The sequence below is a fragment of the Sciurus vulgaris genome, assembly GCF_902686455.1.
Source record: "Sciurus vulgaris genome assembly, chromosome: 4".
Taxonomy (NCBI): Eukaryota; Metazoa; Chordata; class Mammalia; order Rodentia; family Sciuridae; genus Sciurus; species Sciurus vulgaris.
Window position 1 is genome coordinate 58906449 of NC_136464.1, and position 19464 is coordinate 58925912.

Consider the following 19464-nt stretch of genomic DNA (forward strand, 5'->3'; position numbering starts at 1 on the left):
CTTCAAATGGAAATGTTGATAAGCTCTTTTTGCTGTTTGACATTTTGCTGCCTTTTTTTTTTTTTTTTTTTTTACATTGTTCTACAGGGAAAAATAAATCTATTTTTTCTTTTGTTGCTTTTTTTTCTAGTCATTTGCTTCTAATTGTTGAAGTTGCTGAAAACAAAACTTGTTAGATACAGAATTTTAATCAAATATAACAGTAGAGTCAGTATTAAGAAAGAAAAATCATTATCTTTATTTCTCTCCCTCATTGCCTTGAGAGTGATCTTGCTATTAAAGAAGTAAACAAGGAAGAAGAAATAAAACTGAATAAATGGGTTTCATATCATCCTTGAACCCTGATGACCTTTGCCTCATGTTTTCTTTTGCTTTCTAATTTCCTAATGTTTGATTTTGTTCTTCTGCTGTGGGCAAGATTTTATTCCTCATCTAGAGCAGTTCTATCTCTATTTGCTGTTTTTTTGGCCTAAGCTTTTCTCACCTTAATCTCTCTAAATTGTATGGGTTTCATCTCTAACTCCTGACCTTTATAGTTTGCTTGTTATATTTAACCCACTGCTTTCCTTTCTCATAGTATTTGCTAAATATATTGAACTGAAATACATAAGAGTAATAAAATCAGTACAAACTTTTAAGACAGGGTGAGCAGAGGAAGCAGCAAGCAAAGGTAGAATACTGAAATCTGAGGAAATTCGCTAGTAATAGAAGAGTGAAGCAGGGACTCAAGACTATTGCTTCCCTATTTCAGAAGATTTTTTTTCTTCCTACATGATGTATGAGATTGTAATATTTGTAGTTAGCAACTACAAATTGTGAATGTGGAAAAGGACATACATGTTAGGACTTTACATTGTTAAGTTTCCATATTTGATTTTCAGGAGTTTCTTGCATTGTAAAGGTGGTGCTGTACAATATTTCAGCTTTATAGTAAGCTGAGAGAGAAAAATTAAGATCCATAAATATTAGAGCAAAATCATTTTTAAGTATATTTAGTTTTAAACATCAAAATCCTGATAACAAAAACACTATAATAATTGGTTTTAATATTAGGTATAGATTTAGTGGTGGATTTTAAAACATAATGTAGGAAACCAATATGTAAATTCAGATAGGCTTTTTATACTTTATTTTTGCTTTTGAGAGCTTTCATGGACAGTATATTTTAACTTGGTGATGTTTGGGTTGGGGGTGTCTATAACCCTAGATATGTTATATAAAATATTGCTATGAGCACCTTCTTGGGATTTTCAAAGGGTTAAAGAATCACTGCTTTAGAAGAAAGTCAGTATGGTTTTGAAAATTGTGATTTTTTTTTTTTTATTCATTTTATTTGCATGTTCACCCTTTAATAACAGAAAACTGGTGGTCAATACTTGAACCTCCACTATTCTTCAAGATAGTAGAACTTTTTAAGGAAGTTGTGGTACATCTTTTGAAACTCTACAAGATCGGCATTCCCCCTTCTGAAAGAAGAATTTTCAACAGTTTTCTTCATACTGCATTAAAGGTTTTAGAAATATTACATAGGGTATGTCCAATAGTTCCTTTATTTTTCTCTCTTCCCATTCCTACTAACAGATTGATAATGTTCATTTTAACATTAATATATTACATATTTAGATTGGCATAACATATAAAAATTTGGAAAGTTATCCATAGTTTGTTTTAAATGAAATAGTTTATCTGTACTTTGGAACTTTGGTCTTATTTGACTTCATTAGATGTTTATAAATAACTTGTTTATAGTTGGGCAGAACAATAGCATACTAATGAATTAGAATTCTTATATTTTATATGAAGAACATAATTTGCTTAATAGTACTTTTTTTGTTAGTTATAAGGGTTCTCATATGAAAAAGAGTTGGCCCTACTTCTTTTTATGAATATTTAAGCTTATGGTTCTTTTGCTCTTAGGTACTAATGGCCTCAAAGTATAATGTTTCATTTGAAACAAATGACTAATTTGAAATTGGAACCATATGTAATTCATTAATTTGCCTATTGTTCTTTCCTGCCCTTCTTCCCAGTGTAAGAAATAGTACCCTTTACACTTGTAGCAGTACAGTTATATGAAGAAGTAGAATCTCAGCTGTTTCATTAAAGATGGATTTGAGTCATCCCTGACAGTTGGTAGGTATATCTTTGTTATGCCATTTGGTATTTTTGAGTCGTTACTTAGATGAGACATGACCTAAGGGAGAAGCATTCGTTTCTAGCCGATAGAGTGATGGGAAACCTCAGATGAACCTTTAATCTTTAGTTTCTTTTCCTTAACATTTTCTTTGTACTTCCAGATTCTTCTTGCCTAGTGATAAGGTAAATAATCAGGGGATAAATAGTCCTTCTCTGTAAGAAAAAACTCTTATGGATAATTTACTTTCCTTTCTATTCTTTTAGTGAAGCTCCTAGGTATTTTTCTAAACTGCTTAACTTTCTGAATGTTTTCCTTTTTTAGTATGTCTAAGATTCCTAGAGAAAACTAATTTCTCATTATAATTAAAGAAATTATAGCTATTTCTTTTTTAGAGAAACAAGTCATTGCCCTGAACACAGCTTTCTTGCAGCATATCAGGGTCTGGGTCTGCAGCAAACTGCTGTAATGAGGATACTCAACTCCATGGGATGAGTCTCTCCCTTTCCATATACCTTTTGCCTAGGATTCAAGAGATTAATTAGATTTTTTTTTTTCTTTCCTCTGAACTCCTTCTTCCTACTGTATCTGCAAACCATTTCTTTTCAGGTGGACCCTATTCATAAATGATTACTCAGTCTCTTTGCCTTCATTGTTTACTTATCCTATTCCCCCTAAAGATTATTGTTTTCCCTTAGCTGTATCTTTTACCACAAGAAAAAGAAAGGGGAGAGTCAGGGGAAGAAATTGAACATATTGTCTTTCATAACTATATGAAAGACTTGAATAAGTAACTTATCTGTTCAACTCAGAAACCTCAATCTCTAATGAGGAAGAAAGATACAGGGTTCTATTTCTAAATGCTTTTTTTGGGGGGCGGGGGAGGGGAGGTAAAGATTAAAATTCTGGAATCAGGCAACGCTCTATTCCCTGGAATAGAATAAGTATTCCTCAGTGCCCTTTTTGGTGGAACCATACTAGATACTAGTTGTTAATTAAAGGTGAAGGGAAAATTAACCTAACATTTATTGCTTGCTAACTGTCCAGAATTGTAATCTCTTCTGTACATGATACATGTGAGCACTTTGTATGTATTACTCATTTAACTTTTAAAAACCCTGTAGTATTGGTATTTTGCCCATTTTTAGACTGGAAAATGAATCTCAACATCAAAGATCATAAACCAGTGAGTAGCACAATTGAAATACAAATCCATATCTACTCCCAATGTCCCTGCTGCGTCTACTGTTTCTCTATTTTAGAAGGGGATTTGCCTTTATGTTATACCTCTCAATCTAGAGGTTTATATTCTAGATGGCAGGTAGCATAGTATTATGTTATAGGACCTGGATTAGAAATCAAAAGATCAAGTTTTAATCCTTTTTGTGCTGCTTCCTACCAGTGTGAAATTTGAACAAGTGTTTCTCTTTATCACATATGCAAATGAACCAGGTATCTACAAAATGATTAAAAATATCAGCCATGATAGTTTGCTAGGATTGATGTATTGTTTAAATTTTATAATATATGTATGTTGTTAAACATTCCAAAGTGAGTGATTTTACATCACCATTTGGGTGAATAGCCGCTTCTTTTGACTTGACTTATTGGGTTATAAGGGAACTGGATTCTTGTTATTAAATACTTTAAAGCAGAATGATACTGGTTGAATCAATCAGCCTCAGTATCTATCTTTCTCTCTGTCTTTCTGTCTCTCTCTCTGTGTCTCTGTCTGTCTCTGTCTCTGTGTCTCTCTGTCTCTCTGTCTCTCTCTCTCTCTCTCTCTCTCTCTCTCTCTTCCTCTTTCTGGTATTGGAGATTGACCCCAGGAGTACTTTGCCACTGAGCAAAGTACCCACCCCTTTTTTATGTTTTTATGTTTTGAGACAGGGGCTCACTAAGTTGCTGATGCTGGTCTCAGTTGTAATCCTCCTGCCCAGCCTCTTGAGTTGCTGGGATTGCAGGTGTGTGCCACCATGCTTGTCTGGGGTAAATCTCTTCTGGATGTCCTTAGTTCAGTCAGTTATCTTTACTCCTTACTTTAGAGAAAACATGGCTTCATCCTATTCTACCATAAATAAATACCTGTGCATAATTAGCTGTCAGGATGATTTATTTTTGTCTTTAGAGAAACCCAAGTTACTTATCAGAAACATCTGACAACCATATACATTATGTTTGACAACGATATACTTCCTCTTTCTGCTCCATGATTAAGAATTAGGGAATATTTCCTCAGTTCCTTCTTGATCTAACCCTGGAGCAGGATCAGGAACTATAAAACAGCATATTGTGTTTCCTGTTCATTTTAGGTTGTATGGATATGCTTGTTCCTCCCATATGTCATGTCCTTTGGAAAGCTTTTGAATTAAAAATCATTTCCAGTGCTCCAAATGGCATCATAAGAAAAATTCCTTTGGTACCTGCTGTCAGGAATGGACATATCAGAAATAAGTTTACTGGCAAGTAATTGGGTTATTTGAGTTTTCACACAGGACATTGTAGTGGTATTACTATAACAAAAGAAAAGCCTTATACTATCTGTATAGCTTAGTTGCTGTATATTGTGCTGGTCTTCTAAATCAGTGATTTTTTCCATACTTTCTTTCTTTTTTTTTTTTTTTTCGCAAGGACCTCTAATATGTATCTGCTCAGCCTACCACCCCAGAACTGAAGTTTGTAAACCAGGATTCTAAATTGTAATTAAAATATGAAATAAAAGTATTATAATAAAACTTAGATTTTATATATTTTAAATAGTAATTCTGAATGTATAGATTGTTTTGAACTTCTGCCATATGATCTCTTCTGTTTTTATTTTGTGAATATTTATTGAGTGCCTACTGTATGCTTATCATTATATTAGGTATTAGGGATGCAGCGATAACTAAAAGATGTGATTTCTGCCCTTGTTGAGATTATGAAATCAAGGGGAGTTGTACATATACAAGTAAATAAGCTTATATGGTATACATGGTAAGTGTTGGAGTAGGAAAAATGTAGTTTGCTAACTGTAAAAGATTAAGGAAGGCTTCTTGGGGCAGAGGATGTCTTGTCGAATCTTATTTACCATGCAAATTTTTATTTTTTTGAAACTCTTGATTTTTGTATGTTCATTTGTAATATATGTCTTCTGGGTCAATCTTTTATTCCATGTCTGATTTTCCTATTTTAAAAGCAGTGTTAATTGGTTTTCTCTTTAATTATCAAATCCATATATCTGAATTAACTACCAGCCAGAAGTTTTTCACAAGTCTTAAGTTTGAAATTAATCTGTTTCTGAACCAAACCTGGCTTTTTTCATCATTAATTTTAATTCTAGTATATTAGTATTTCTCTTAAGAAAACTTATATAACAACCAATATCTGCAAGACATGCAGACTGCAAATTATAGTATAGTTTCTTTCCTTTTGGCGAAGGAAACTATGGTTTACCTTTTAAATTTTAAAATATTAAAGATAATATGTATGTATATAAAGTTCAATGGGATGTGTGATCCAGGGTCATTAAATTTCAGTATGACTAATGTGGTTCAAATGTGATTAAAGGCATATGTATTTATAAATTTGAATATGGGGAAGGAAACTATCATGTTTCATATTTTGCTTTTTTTTTTTTTTTTTTTTTGAAAAGGAGTTCGGCTAATGATTTTAGTTGTTTTAAAGTAAAATACCAAAGCCTCTAGGGACCGATAATAAATATTTTATGCTGTGTGAAATATACAGTTTGTGTTTGAACTGTTTATCAACTCTACTGTGGACAGCATGTAAGTAGGTGGATGTGGCTATTTTTCAGTAAAACTTTCTTAATAAAAATAGTGGGTAATGTGTAGCCCACAAATGGTTGTTCGCTGAACTCTTGCTCTAGGATGAAAATTTTGATCATATAGTAGGTTCCTTTGTTTTGTTTGAATAACCAGTGTTAGAAGTTTCACTCTGGTCTGTTTCTTCCAAATGAGTTACCCTAGCCACAGTAAAAAATTAATCAGAACAGTGAACCAAAAAAAAAAAAAAAAAAAAACTCAAAGCGCTTTTGCCAGTGAATAGAGTGGTTACAAACCTCAACTTTGTAAATAAAAATATTATTAAATGTGTCTAAAATGCGGTTATCTGTACTTAAAAGACTAAGCCAAAGAATTAGCCATTTCAAACAGTCATAAAAATATACTAAATATATACAAAATATACTAAATATATACACATTTATATATGCAGATATGCCTGTATATATGAACATATTTTAGGAGTTAGTATGAATTAAGAATGCGTGGTGTGAGAGCTGGTAATATAGCTCAGTGGTAGATGTGTGCTTATCATAAAACACTCGGGCTCAGCCTCCGGAATTGGAGTTAGGGGAATACATGATATGTTAGAGAAGCTTGTGTTAAATTTGTAATAACTGTGCAATACATTTCAATGAAGATGCAACAGATAAACAGGTCATTTTAAAGAGTAATGACGTTATGCATATCTCTTATTACTTTTATTTGTCCAAAAGTTCATTTCATATTTATTGAGCATTGTTTGGACACCATCTTTGTCTAGTTAGATTTACACCACTACTAGATTTTTTTTTTTTTTTTGTTCCTTTCAAACATTGCTTAGTTGATTTAGTGTATATGTGATTTTAAAAAAAAAATTATAAAGTTGCTTTTGTTATTTTCCATGGGAAACTAGTTTACTGTTAGATCAACTTTATTTCTTTTGATAATTTATTTTTCTTCTCCCAAGTGCAGCATTTCTCATGTTAGTGTTTGACTCATTTTGTTTTACTCCTTACCTCACCTCACCTGTCACATCTTTTGCTGTCTCCTTTAAGGAACAAAGGGTCCTCAATTCGGTCTTTAAGGTAAATCTTTCTCTTGAGCTATTCGATAGTCCTCCAGTTACTTAAAAAGAGTTTAATAACAAATTTCTTTCCCTTTTCAGCTCCCACTCCTATCCAACCAAGATTGACTTCTTTCCTGGCCTGTGTAGTTGTATGTGTGTAACCAGCTTCCTTTGACCCTTTATTGAAGGGTTGAAATATTGATGTCTTTAACCCTTTACTTGACTTCTCTATTCATTTAGCTGCCACCACTTCTCCATTTTTATTTATTTATTTGGTATTGGGGTTTGAAGGCAGGGGAGCTTTACCACTGAGTTATGTCTTTGGTCCTTTTTATATTTTTTTATTTAGAGACACTGTGAAGCTGGCCTGGAACTTGTAATCCTCTTGCCTCAGCCTCCCCAGTGTTTGAAATTATAGTGATGAGTCACCACACCTGGCTTCTATTCATTCTTATTGTCTAGAAACCTTGAATCTTTTAGTACTATCCCAGTTCTTTTTCTATCACTACTACTAAATCTGCCAACAGAATTTTCATTAAAAAAATAAGAATCAGTGATATCACTTGACTCCAAAACCTATTTCTCTTGTTATCAGCTCTTGCCACAATATGCTTTGCAACAAAACACCTCCAAACTCAAACAATAGTAAGCATTTATTCTGATTCTTGCTAGAGTGAACTGTGTTTTGACCTGAAATCTAGATAGTTTAGCACATCCTAGCTTCCAGCTGCACTTTTGGTCCTGTTTTGAACTATGTATTTCTCATTCTCCTTGGACCAGCAGTTCATCTGGGCAAATATATACAAATTTTGTCTCCTTTAGTTCATGTTATTCTTTTTGCTTAAAATGGTCTCCTTCAAACTTTATTTCTTGACGTCCTTTTAACTTTCCCTCTTTAATTTTTATTTTGACTAAATATTTCATACTAAAATATTGAAAAGCAAATAAAATGAACATCTGTATACCTTCTTTCCAGATTTAGCAGTTAACTTTCTGTCAAATTTGCTTTATGTCTATTTTTATAAATACATTTCCATGAATCATTTTAAAGTATAAAACAAATATCACCATTTAGTACTTCAGCATTCGCTAAGAATATAGGCCTTTCTCTACATAATAGTACAATTATTCAAGGAATTTAATTATAATCCTACAATATAATCTATCCTGGGGTATTTAAATGTTCTCAATTGTATCAAAAATGTTTTTTATATCACTTGTTTAAAAATTAATAAGAGTCCAGACTAATTTCATTGTTTGCATTTGTTTGTTCAGTCTTGTTATTCTTTTCCAATCCACAAACATGTATATCTCTTCATTTATTTAAGTCTCTTTATTTTCTCTCAGCAATGTATTGTAGTTTTCAGAGGTCTTTTACATCTTTTTTTTAAAAAAAATTTCTCCTAAACTGGGCATGGTAGCGCATGCCTATAGTCCCAGCCACTTGGAAGACTGGGGCAGAAGAATCACCAAATTTGAAGCCAGCATGAGACACTGTCTCAAAATAAAAAGTAAAAAGGGGCTAAGGATGTAGCTAGGTGGTAAAGCATCACTGGGTTCAATCCCCAGGACTGCAAATATATAATTAATTTTAAAAATTAAAAATTACTTGTAAATGTTATATGTTTTTGATTGTATTATGAAAATTTTCATTTTTAGTTGCTTATTGCTAGTATAGAGATAATTCAGTTTAAGTTTTAAATACTAAATTTTTACACTGTGGTCTGGTTAAATTATTATCATTTGAATTTGTGCCCAGTCATGTTATCTTCTTGCCATTTTATTTGTATGTATGTGTGTGTGTGTATGTGTGTTTTGGGGGTTTGGATTCTGCTCTACCCTCTACCTTTACTATATTTTATTATATATATGTTTATATATAATAAATTTATATATTTTTATATATTATATATTTTATTATATATATTTGTGTGTGTGTGAGAGAGAAAAGAGAGAGGTTGGATTCTGCTCCACCCTCTACCATATTTTATTAACCAAAGATTCTAGTACAATATTAACATAAATGATTATAGTGGTCATCCTTGCCTACTTCCCAGATCTTTGAGAAAGTTAAATACTTCACCAGTAAATGTGATATTTTAACTGTAAGATTTTTGGTTTTTGGTAGGTGACTTTGTCTGTTTGGAGAAGTTTCCATTTGTTCCTGGTTTGCCGTATGTGTTTATTATGAATGCATGTTGAATTTTTTCAGATGCTTTTTCTGTATCAAGATGGTTAAATCAACTTTGCACTGTGGGAATGAATTCCACTTAAGCATCGTGTGTTACACTTTATTGTTGGATTTAATTTGCAGTATTTTGTGAAGGACTATCTGTGTTCATGAGGGGTGTTGACCAGTAATTTTTATTCTGTTGTCAGTTTTTGCTCTCAAAGTTATTCTGGCTTCATAAAATGAATTAAGAAATGATTCCTTTATCTTCTGAAAGAAAATATTTATATTATTTTTTTCTTACCTGTTTGGTAAAGGACCAGTACTTTAGCTCTGTAATAGAGGCTTACCTAGCATATACAGGTCCTGGGTTTGATACCCTGCACTGGGGGGAAAAAAAGATCTGATTCCCTAGTGAAATCATATTGGTCTTAGAGTTTTCTTTCAGGAAAATTTTTAATTTTATATTAAAATATAGGGCACTTCAAATTTCCTGTTTCTTCTTGAGTCAGTTTTTATTGGTAAGACATCTGTGTGATGAGATCTTTTTCATGCCTGATAGTGGTAATTTGTGTCTCCTGTCAGTCTGGCTAGAGGCATACCAGTTTCATTGATCTTTTTTAAAAACCCCATTTGTGCTTTTTTCCCTCTTTTCTGTTTTCTTTCATTGATTTATGTTTTCTTCCACTTGACTTGCCCTTAATTTTATTCTTCTTTATGATCTCCTAATGTTTTAGATTTCATCTGTGTCATACTTTATCAGCATCCCACAAATTTTGATATGTTTTAGTTTAAGTTCAAAATAGTTTCCTAAAAACCATCTTCTGTTTTCATCATCTGAGTCATCTCTGAATCTGACTCTATTGATTGTTTCTTCTCTAGACACTTTTTGTTTTGTTCTTTGTTTATTTGCTTTTTGGTATGTCTGAAACTGAAATAAATCAAAAGCCTATAAATGGGTACACCTTACCTTTCTGCCTGTTAGTGTGGGAATTTAACTTGGTCTAATCAGGAGTTAAACTGGGATTGAATTTTTACTTATTTATTTATAAAGCTGTAGTTCCTTGCACCACAGGCCTCAAATTCCCCAAATGTTGCTTTGGGTTTATAGTAGAAGAGGGCGTCAATGAGTTTTTCCAACTTTGCTTGCCTGCTCCATAGAGGGATTTCTTTTCTCATTCTTTAGTCTCATCAGTAGTATATTGGTGTTGCTTGTTACTTGGTGCTTTCAAGATTGGTAGAGGGAAGGGAAGAGAAAGTCTTCTTTTTCTTGGTCTTGTTTAAATTATGTGTGCCCGGACCTCACAATGGGACTTCAGAGTTACTGCCCTTCCTCCCTCTAGGAGCCAGACTCTGTTTTGCATCTTCAGTATGTCTTGTGTGGAAGTGAAGTTGGATAATTTTTGGGATTTTCCAAATGAATTTTTCTTAATGACTTTTAATTCCATTGTAGGTAGGTAACATATTTTGTGCACTTTGGATTGCTTTCTTTTGTTTGTTTTTTGGGGGTGGTCTTCCCCAACCCCATATCTCATCATGTAAATTCATGTTTTCAGAGTTTACCAAAGAGGTGAGGGAAAAATTGCATGCAGATTTGGGGGCCTCCCACTCTGGATTTCTTTCTGTGATTTTTTTTTTTTTTTTTTTCCTTCCTCACTGTCTGGCCAACCCAGCAGTCCCTATCTCTGACTTAGGACTTCTTTCTGAAAGACTCTGTTTTATGCCTCATCTCTTATCTCCCATTCCTCATGCGGATTTGGGAGTAAAATGTTTTCCATAAAATATTGTTTCCATGCCTGGTTTTTTTTTTTTGGGGGGGGGGTGCTAATTTGGGTTGCTTTCCAGTGTTTTTATGTATTTGCTTTATTATATATGGTCCAGGGTTTGTAATTGTTTTTGTCAGATGGATTACTCTAATATGAATTATTCTGCCATGTGTACCCCCAGAACTCCTCTACTCTCTTTTAATTTAGAATAACACTCTCCTTTTTATCACTATTACCTTGACTTTTTATAAATCCTGGCCAATAGTGTACAAGAACCACAATCAGGATTTCTCTGGTTGTTTTGTCATGGATGTTAATCCCTTATATCTCCTTTAAACTGAATTTAGATTCAAAGAGTTGATTAGATTCAGGTTAAGTCTTTTTTGATTCACAAATGATGTGTATACTTCCCCGTTGGACTATAGATTAGAAACACAACATTTAATTGTCCCAGTATTGTTGATAATTAGTTGGATCACTTGGTTGAGGTCATTTTCTACATTGTAAAGAGTTATTTTTCCCTTTGTAAATAGCAGATAATCTGTAGGATGGTGATCTATACCCTCTTCATTTTTCACAGCCTCTCTAGACATTACCACTTAAAGTTTTTTCTAATGAGATGTTGAATACATCATAACACTTAACAAGCATTAGCTATTACTACTGTTATTTAGGTCCCTTTCTCTAACCTGAAGTCCTTATAGTTTCTATTTCTATATACATCTTAATTATATATATTTTGTTCCATCTTACTGTTAACAAAGATATTTGTTTCTCTATTCTATTAGAGTTTGATATATTGAATGCAGTTGTCACATCTTATAAATCTGATAACACTTAACTAGCATTTTGCATATAGTAGGCACTCAGTAATTATTTTTTACAGGAAGTGAAAATTAGCTAAGAAATCACCAAAGCCTTTTTCTAATTACTCATTTATTCAGTCTCTGTCTTTGGTACTGATGAAACTTAATTATACTTTTTTTTTTTTTTAGGTAAATGAGAAAGCAGGACAGATTATACAGTATGATAAATTTTATATCCATGAAGTACAAGAATTGATAGACATAAGGAATGATTATATCAACTGGGTTCAACAGCAGGCCTATGGAATGGTATGTTTCCCATGTGTTATGTGATTTCATTTTTATATGTCATTTGCTCTAATACAAAAGTAACAAGTATTTTTGAAACACCAAGTTTTTTCAGAGCTTTTATCCAGAATTTATTTTTCAAATAAAAACACATTGCAAATGAATAGCTATATTTATAAGCAAACATTCTAATCTTCTGCCAAAGCCAAAACAGAAAATGCAAATGTGACATAGATTTTCAACTCATTTGTTTTATATGAGGTTGCTTCTTGATTCTCTAATATTGAGAATAATAAAGTCCCTGATAATGAAACTCTAAAGAATGTGTTATTTTTGTGGAATCAGTGCTTTCAAATTCCCAGAAAACCCTGGGATTCTGTTTTTGATTTTTCCTTTTATATGTTTAACTTTATTTTAGATTATGTATGTATATTCATTGCATACTTCTTTGCATCTGACTAATAAGTCTTTAATAACTAGATAATATTCCATTAAAATAGTAGCATAATTTTATAAAGCTTGTATTAGGCACATGCAATTTTAATTTAGAAATGGGTAAGCAGCTAGATACAAAGCAGCTTAATATTTTTATTTGCTAGCCATTTTAATATACCTGAAGGCAACTTTTCTGCCCCCAGAGTGGGCAATTATATACTTTTGAATGATCTCTTTGTGGGTTGTGTGGAGAATGAAGCATGGGAAATAGGGCAAAAGTGGAAGGGAAACCAACGAGAAGGCTATTTTAGAAGACTAGGGAAGAGCAAATGATGGGTTTGATTAAAACAGCAGTGTGTTAACTATTGAAGGAAATGGATTTGGACTACTTCTTGAAGGTAAAGGGGACAGGTGTCAGGATGAGAATCACTTAATAGATTGGCCATAAGGTAAGGAAAGAAGAGAAATCCACAAAGAGACTAAAAAGGAGTGGTAGGTAAGGTAGGAGGAAAAATAGGAATGTTGTGAAAACCAAAATTAAAAAGTATTTAGAGCTTGTGTTGAATGCTGCTCAGAAGAAGAATAAAACCATAGAATTTAAGCAGTGAATTTGGTTACAAGGTTATTAGTAATCTTGATAATGGCATTCTAGAGTTGGGGTATTGCTAAAAAGAAAATTGGAGGTTAAAAAGCAGTATCAACAATTGTGGGAATACTTTTGAGAAGGTCTGCCTTGAAGATAAGCATAAAAGTGGACTAGTACCTGGAGTAAAGGGATAGTTTTTAAACAAAACAACCTCAGAAAAGTTTTGAACAAGTATTTACTTACTTTTTCCTTCCCTATTTGAGTAAAATCTCTACCATAGGCAAAATTTCTCAAATTCTTTCTTCAGAGCCACCTGTAAGGGGAGGAGAAATAACTTATTTATTGAGTTTTTTTTTTAACCTTCCCTCAGCAAGACTTACTTGGGGGCTCATACTTTATCTTTGAATATACTGAAATTTGCATTCTACAGGTTATAATAGATGCTTAACTGCAGTGTAAAAGTAATTAAATTCATTTACCACTGAGAAAAATTGTTGCCCATGACTTACTACCTAGGGTACCATAGTTCTATGATTAGCATTTTTTTTTAACTGTAGTGATAATATGAATCTTTTTAAAGAAAAACAACTTAAGAAGCCTTGTGTTTACTTACATAGTTGTATGATTATCTTACATAAATATTTATTTACATTAAACTTGTTCTAAACTAGTACTACTAAGCTCTTAAAAGAACTGTAAAACCACAACAAATTTATAATTGCAAACAACACTATGTGTTTTTAAATCAAGTTAATTAAATGTGGAGGATGATTACATTCTGATTAGGAATCCCAGCTCACAACATAAATATGCTGGGAAGCAGTATAATCAGAGTGTCTAAGTTCAAATTCTACCTAAGCATTTATTCAATTATGTGTCCTTGGAGAAATTATCTTCTTTAAACTAACATAATAGTACCTACTTTATACAGTTGAGATGAAGTGAAATGATCTCTATGAAGTACTTAAGGTAGTTCCTGACATAGTTAAAACTTAGTAAATGGTCCTTATTACTACTGGCAGCCTTGACACAGGCTATACATTTGGCAATAGTATCTTTTTGAAGTGTCTGATAACTGTTCTCTTTCTGCCTTTCTGTGTCTGCACAATAATGAAACATTTACCTTTAGAATGTGATATGATAATTCATTTGTCCTTATCAATCACATCATTTAAGTATGAAGTCTTATGCAGTTACAAAGATCTTATTAACTACTGGTTTGGTTATAATCAGAACCATTGCAGGCCTTGAAATTTCATGGCAATACTGAGATATTTATAATACTGGGATGTTTATAATATTTATAAGATATAAATTGTCTTAGTTTTAAGTTGAATAAATTTTTTTGTTATTGATCTAAAAAAATCATTAAATTTAAAACTATCCTAGAGCACTTATAGACTCCCTAAGAATATATCCCTTAGAGATCAGCAAACACAATTTGGGAAATCATGTCTTAGAAATATCTGCCAAGGTCACTCTGAATTATATCACCTGTCCTTTAACTGAAATTTATATCTGTTAATGTAAGTCATAAACAACATACATTTGACTAAGTTAAAAGAAAAGATATCTATATATATATATTTTTAAAGTAATTGTGCTTTGGGGAAAAGGTATTGTTTGAATGTTCACTTTTCAATTTGATAGTTCTGTCATCCAAACTAACTATAGTATATAGTCATGATCATATCACATTGAATTTCATTAGGGAGCTATTTCTTTAATTTTCAAAGTGGATTTAACATCATATCTTAGAAATCAGAATCCATAATCCATGACTTTGGTTTGTTTTGATCTCTCTCTGGGAATAGAAGACTGGCAACCAGTAGTGCTAAAGGTCTTCATACAATTCTTAAATAATTTATTAATTTATATTATGACATTTGGCCTCAGGGAGATGCTTTTTTTTAAAGAGTTCAATATATTTTCACTTTAATACAGAACTCAAAAAGATCTGTTTTCCCAAATAAGGTTTATATTTTCAGTACCAGTCTTAATACTGGGTTGAATATCACATTTGACCCTATAAGTAAAATTTTAAAGAATCTGCCATAGGGATACTCATGTGCTATTTTGTGATAATATAGTGTTTGTGTATATGCATTTGTATTTATATATACAAGTATGTTATGGTCTTGAAAGTTTCATTGCTTCAGTGAGAGAGTTTATTCTTTGAAATCATGTGCAATCAGATGAATGGGAAGTTATACTCCATTTGATGTATGGTGTGTCAAATTGTATTCTACTGTCATGTATAACTAATTAGAACAAGTAAAAAAAATATGTAAAATTTAAAAATTTTAAAAATTCTTTCATAGAACATAATAATCATGAACTGTAAGAAACTTGTGTCTCAGTAACCATTTTATTATATGTATGTTGTATATTTTAAATATAATGAAATTTATTTTTAAAATGTTATAAATTTTACATACGTATATAAATATAAAGCATTATCTTGTGCTAAACACTATGAGAAAATTATTTTGTATTTATGCCATAATTTGTTGGGATTTTTTCCATTACCTTTTTTTTCCAGTCAAAGACTTTAAGAATCCATTAGGCTTATACTTCTGATCCCTAAACTTTAATAACTAATAGTTCTTGACTTTCCTTATACAGCTTGAACATCACTAATTTCAGAATCCCAAAATACTCCAAAATTTGAAACATTTTGAACTCCCACATGATACTCAAAAAGTTTTGGACTTTGGAGCACTTTCGATTTTGGATTTTGGACTTTAAAATTAGGGTTGCTCCATCAGTAAAGTGTATGCAAATATTCCTAAATCTGAACACTTCTAGTCCCATACATTTTAGCTGAGGGATACGTCCTTTTATTTTGCTGAGATTTCCTAATATTTCACCTTATCCCCTTCCATTCCCCTATTCCTTTTCTCCTGACTTTCTGGTTACATGTCTTTGTGAAATCTTTGTTTGATTCTTTTACTCCTACTGGTTACTGTATAGTCTGCTTTTGTTCCCAAGGCTCTGATTTTGATGTGTGAAAGTATGCAATTGGTTTCCTTTGCTTTTTGTCTCCCTTTGCTTGTGATTCTTTGGCAACATAGAAGAAGCGTGTGTATTTTGTCTCTCTTTTTCTGTCTTCTGCTATTTGATGATTTTTCTAGACTTCCTTGATACTGTTCTCAGTTGCATATTCCATTACCCTCATTTAACTTTGCTCTTAATTGTTTATGAAAATACCTTAGTAGATAATTACCAAACCCTTTGCCGTTTTTCTTCCCCATTTATACATTTCATTGCTATACATGCATATCACTATATCGCTAGTAAAAGTTGACATGTTCAGAATAAGGTATAGAAGGGTCTAAATTCGGTCTATCATCTTTGAATTACAGTGAGATTCAAGTTAGTTAAGTTTTTTTTTTTTTTTTTAATACATTTTTTCAAGAACTGGCATATACCCCTGTGAGACATATGCCAGATCCAAATGACTTTAGTTTGTTTTTTGTTTTTGATACCAGGGATTGAACCTAGAGGCACCTAATCACTGAGCCACATCTTTAGCACTTTATTTTTACTTTGAGAGAGGATCTCACTAAGATACTGAGGCTGGCTTTGAACTGTAATCCTCCTACCTCTGTCTCCTGAGTCTTTGTGATTACAGGCGTGTGCTCTGTGCCCAGCTGCTTTGTAGAATTTGTACTTGTTGGGGGCTGTGCCATGTTGACGGCGCCAGAACGGTGCCTGATCACATTGGCAGCGAGGAGGTTAATTGACATAAGCACACTCAGGTGATTTATCCGCCGCGCACACAATGTATGCACATGTGTTCTCAAGCACTCCTAATTGTGCCTGCTCGGACATCTAGCGTCTTGCTAATCTTTGCGTAAGAGGCATGGCCCTGGTCTCCGTCTCTGGAGGTGATATAAGTGTAGGCGGAGAGAGACAGCGGAACACAGCAGCTAGTAGGGAAAAGATAGCAGCTAGCAGAAAGAAGTGGCAAGAAGAAAGAAAAGACAGCATAGCAGCTAGTAGAAAGAAGAGCGGCAGCAGCTAGCAGAAAGAAGCGCAGAGAAGCCATGAGCAGAAAGGAAGAAGCAGCAGCAGCAGCAGCTAGCAGATAGAAACAGCAGCTAGCAGAAAGCGGCGGAAGGCAGATTGCAGAGCGGAGAACTGAGATGCAACACTGAAGCACCTTAGGTAGACACACCCTTAGTTCACAGGATGCAGGACGCACCAGTAAGAAGCAGCAGACTTTAAGGCGTAGCAAGTCTCTCTTCCTCTAAGCTCTAAGTAAAGCCTGTCCTTCTCTCAAAGTCTCTCTCTTAATCAAAGTCTCTCCTCTCTCTCCTCTTAAAGCAAGTAAGCCTTATTTCCTCTATCCTCTATAAACAAGCAAGCAAGGAAGCAGCCCAGAGATAGAAGTAGCTCAGTTTCCAGTCCACCACCCATAAGACCCGTGCAAATTGTTGCTGCAAGCGGTGACAAATATCTGCGGATTTGGTACCGCAAAGAGCCAGCGACAGTACTAATAAAGATAATTCATAAATTTGTGAGAATTTTAGTCTTTGATACCATGTCAGAAATCTTACTTATTCATTATTAGTAATGCTGTGTCTGAATCATCACTATATTTGTGCTATGGAATTGACTTGTTGCATGTTACCTGTGGACAGCTGCTGAGATAGCAAGGTGACCTGCTCACCAGCAAAATAAATAGAAAGAGATTGGTAAAACAACTGAGTAGAAGAGCTTTGGGAAGATATACCAGTATTTAACTTGCCGAGGTTGAATTTCTTCCTCATTTAATAAAATAAGGATGTTGACTAAAGTAGATTTGTATTCCCTTATAGTGTAGTATTTCTCAGAAATGTTTGTCATTTATGACACTGTTTATTCTTTTTTTTTTTTTTTTTTTTTAAGCTAATCCAGCCTTCACATTCGTGGAGTGATCATAATGTCATATTCTTGCTTTATGCATTTGATCACCAAATTATGTTCGTGTATTTTCTGTTACCTACATGATTTAGAAGCATCATTTTACTTCTCTTTTAATTGCCAAGGCCACCCTTTTTATTTATTTGAATTCCTTTAATAACTTCAGCATTCTTTCTTTAAACGTTCTCTAAGTAATCCTGTTATGCCCTTAAATCAAGATGGTGATACCAGTAATGATTTAGTATTTTGCCATAAGTAGTCAGTTTAAACTAAAACGAACAGAGACACTGTATCTTTTTTATTTACAAAAACTGTGATTAGTAATCATTAATGTTCAGAGTGTCCTTTAAGTCTGATTTAGATCATGAAATCCTAACTTTGAACATTTCATCTAGGCCTTTGTCACTCCACCTTCTGGGACATCAAGTAACTGAAATTAGACATGCCTTAACCCAGTTTCAAGTCCCTCGCTCAAGAAACAGCTAACAGTGCTTATATATGTCGATTTAGAGCTAGTAGGCAGCTTGCACATTGAGGAGTGTGTTGAGTAAACCTTCAATTGACCTTATAAGTTTTGTCTCCACCACCACTACCATTTTGTTTTCCTTTTAACTTTCCTTTGGAAATACTACTTTGATGACTTACTTTTGAGCTACTTTACAACACTAATGTTTATTCTGCCCTTTTTTCCACTACCTTTGGTACTGGGAATTGAACCTAGGGAGCGCTCTACCACTGAGTTATATCCCCAGTCCTGAAAGAAACTTGTCAATAATTTTTCTTAGAATAGGATTTACATAAAGTCATGTTTTGTTATATTTACACTCCTTTAATTATAAGCACAGTATCGTGAGAAAACCTGAAGTCTTTGCTAATATCTTAAAGCCTCCAGTGAAGCTCATCAAGGCATATGAGAATTTAGTCAACTACAAAGTTAGAAACTCCACATAGGACTGTCCTCACTTCTGATACCAGTTGCAAGTTGGAGTAAGGGATGTGTTCCCCAGACCCACCCTCAGACTCAGTAATTAGCTGCTACCAGACCTCACAGAACTCTGAGAAAACTATTAGACTAATGATTGCTGTTTACTGCAGGAAAAGAGTTACTGCAGGATTAAATGGCCAAGGGAAGAAGCACATAGAGCAGAGTCTAAGGTCCCAAAAGCAAAACATCTGTTGTTCTTTCTCTAGGAAGTCATAAGTTAGTTACCTGGTATTGATGTGTTAAAGATTGTTAACCAATGAAGCTCACCTGATTCCTGGTACCCAGAATTTTTATTCAGGCTCAGTCACATTCTGCTTATGTGGCTGACCTTTTCTAGAGATGGAACTGGTACCACATGACCCAAGGCCCCATGATAAATTGTTGTATTGTCCGTGAATAAATGCCCTAAACAGACATTCTTATCAGTCTTGGTATTTCAAAGACCTATAGATTACCTCCCAGTAGCCTAGGGCAAACGCCCTGTCTTTGGATAAGATTAGTTCTTCCTTACTCAAGAAACCATCCACAAATTTAGTGATATAGTTCTGAAGATTCT

The 19464-nt window shown here is 33.4% G+C and overlaps 1 protein-coding gene and 1 long non-coding RNA gene across 2 annotated transcripts in view; both read left to right on the forward strand.

Annotated features, from left to right (window-relative positions):
- The window catches only part of HERC4 (HECT and RLD domain containing E3 ubiquitin protein ligase 4), a 115891-nt gene that overhangs the window by 67898 nt on the left and 28529 nt on the right, over positions 1-19464 (forward strand). The window contains 2 exon segments of the mRNA XM_079135765.1: positions 1359-1531; positions 11896-12015. Coding sequence (XP_078991891.1) covers positions 1359-1531; positions 11896-12015 — 293 coding nt within the window.
- On the forward strand, positions 13385-17902 carry LOC306658654. Its single transcript, XR_013763112.1, has 2 exons — positions 13385-16675; positions 17502-17902. It is a non-coding gene; the product is annotated as an uncharacterized lncRNA (long non-coding RNA).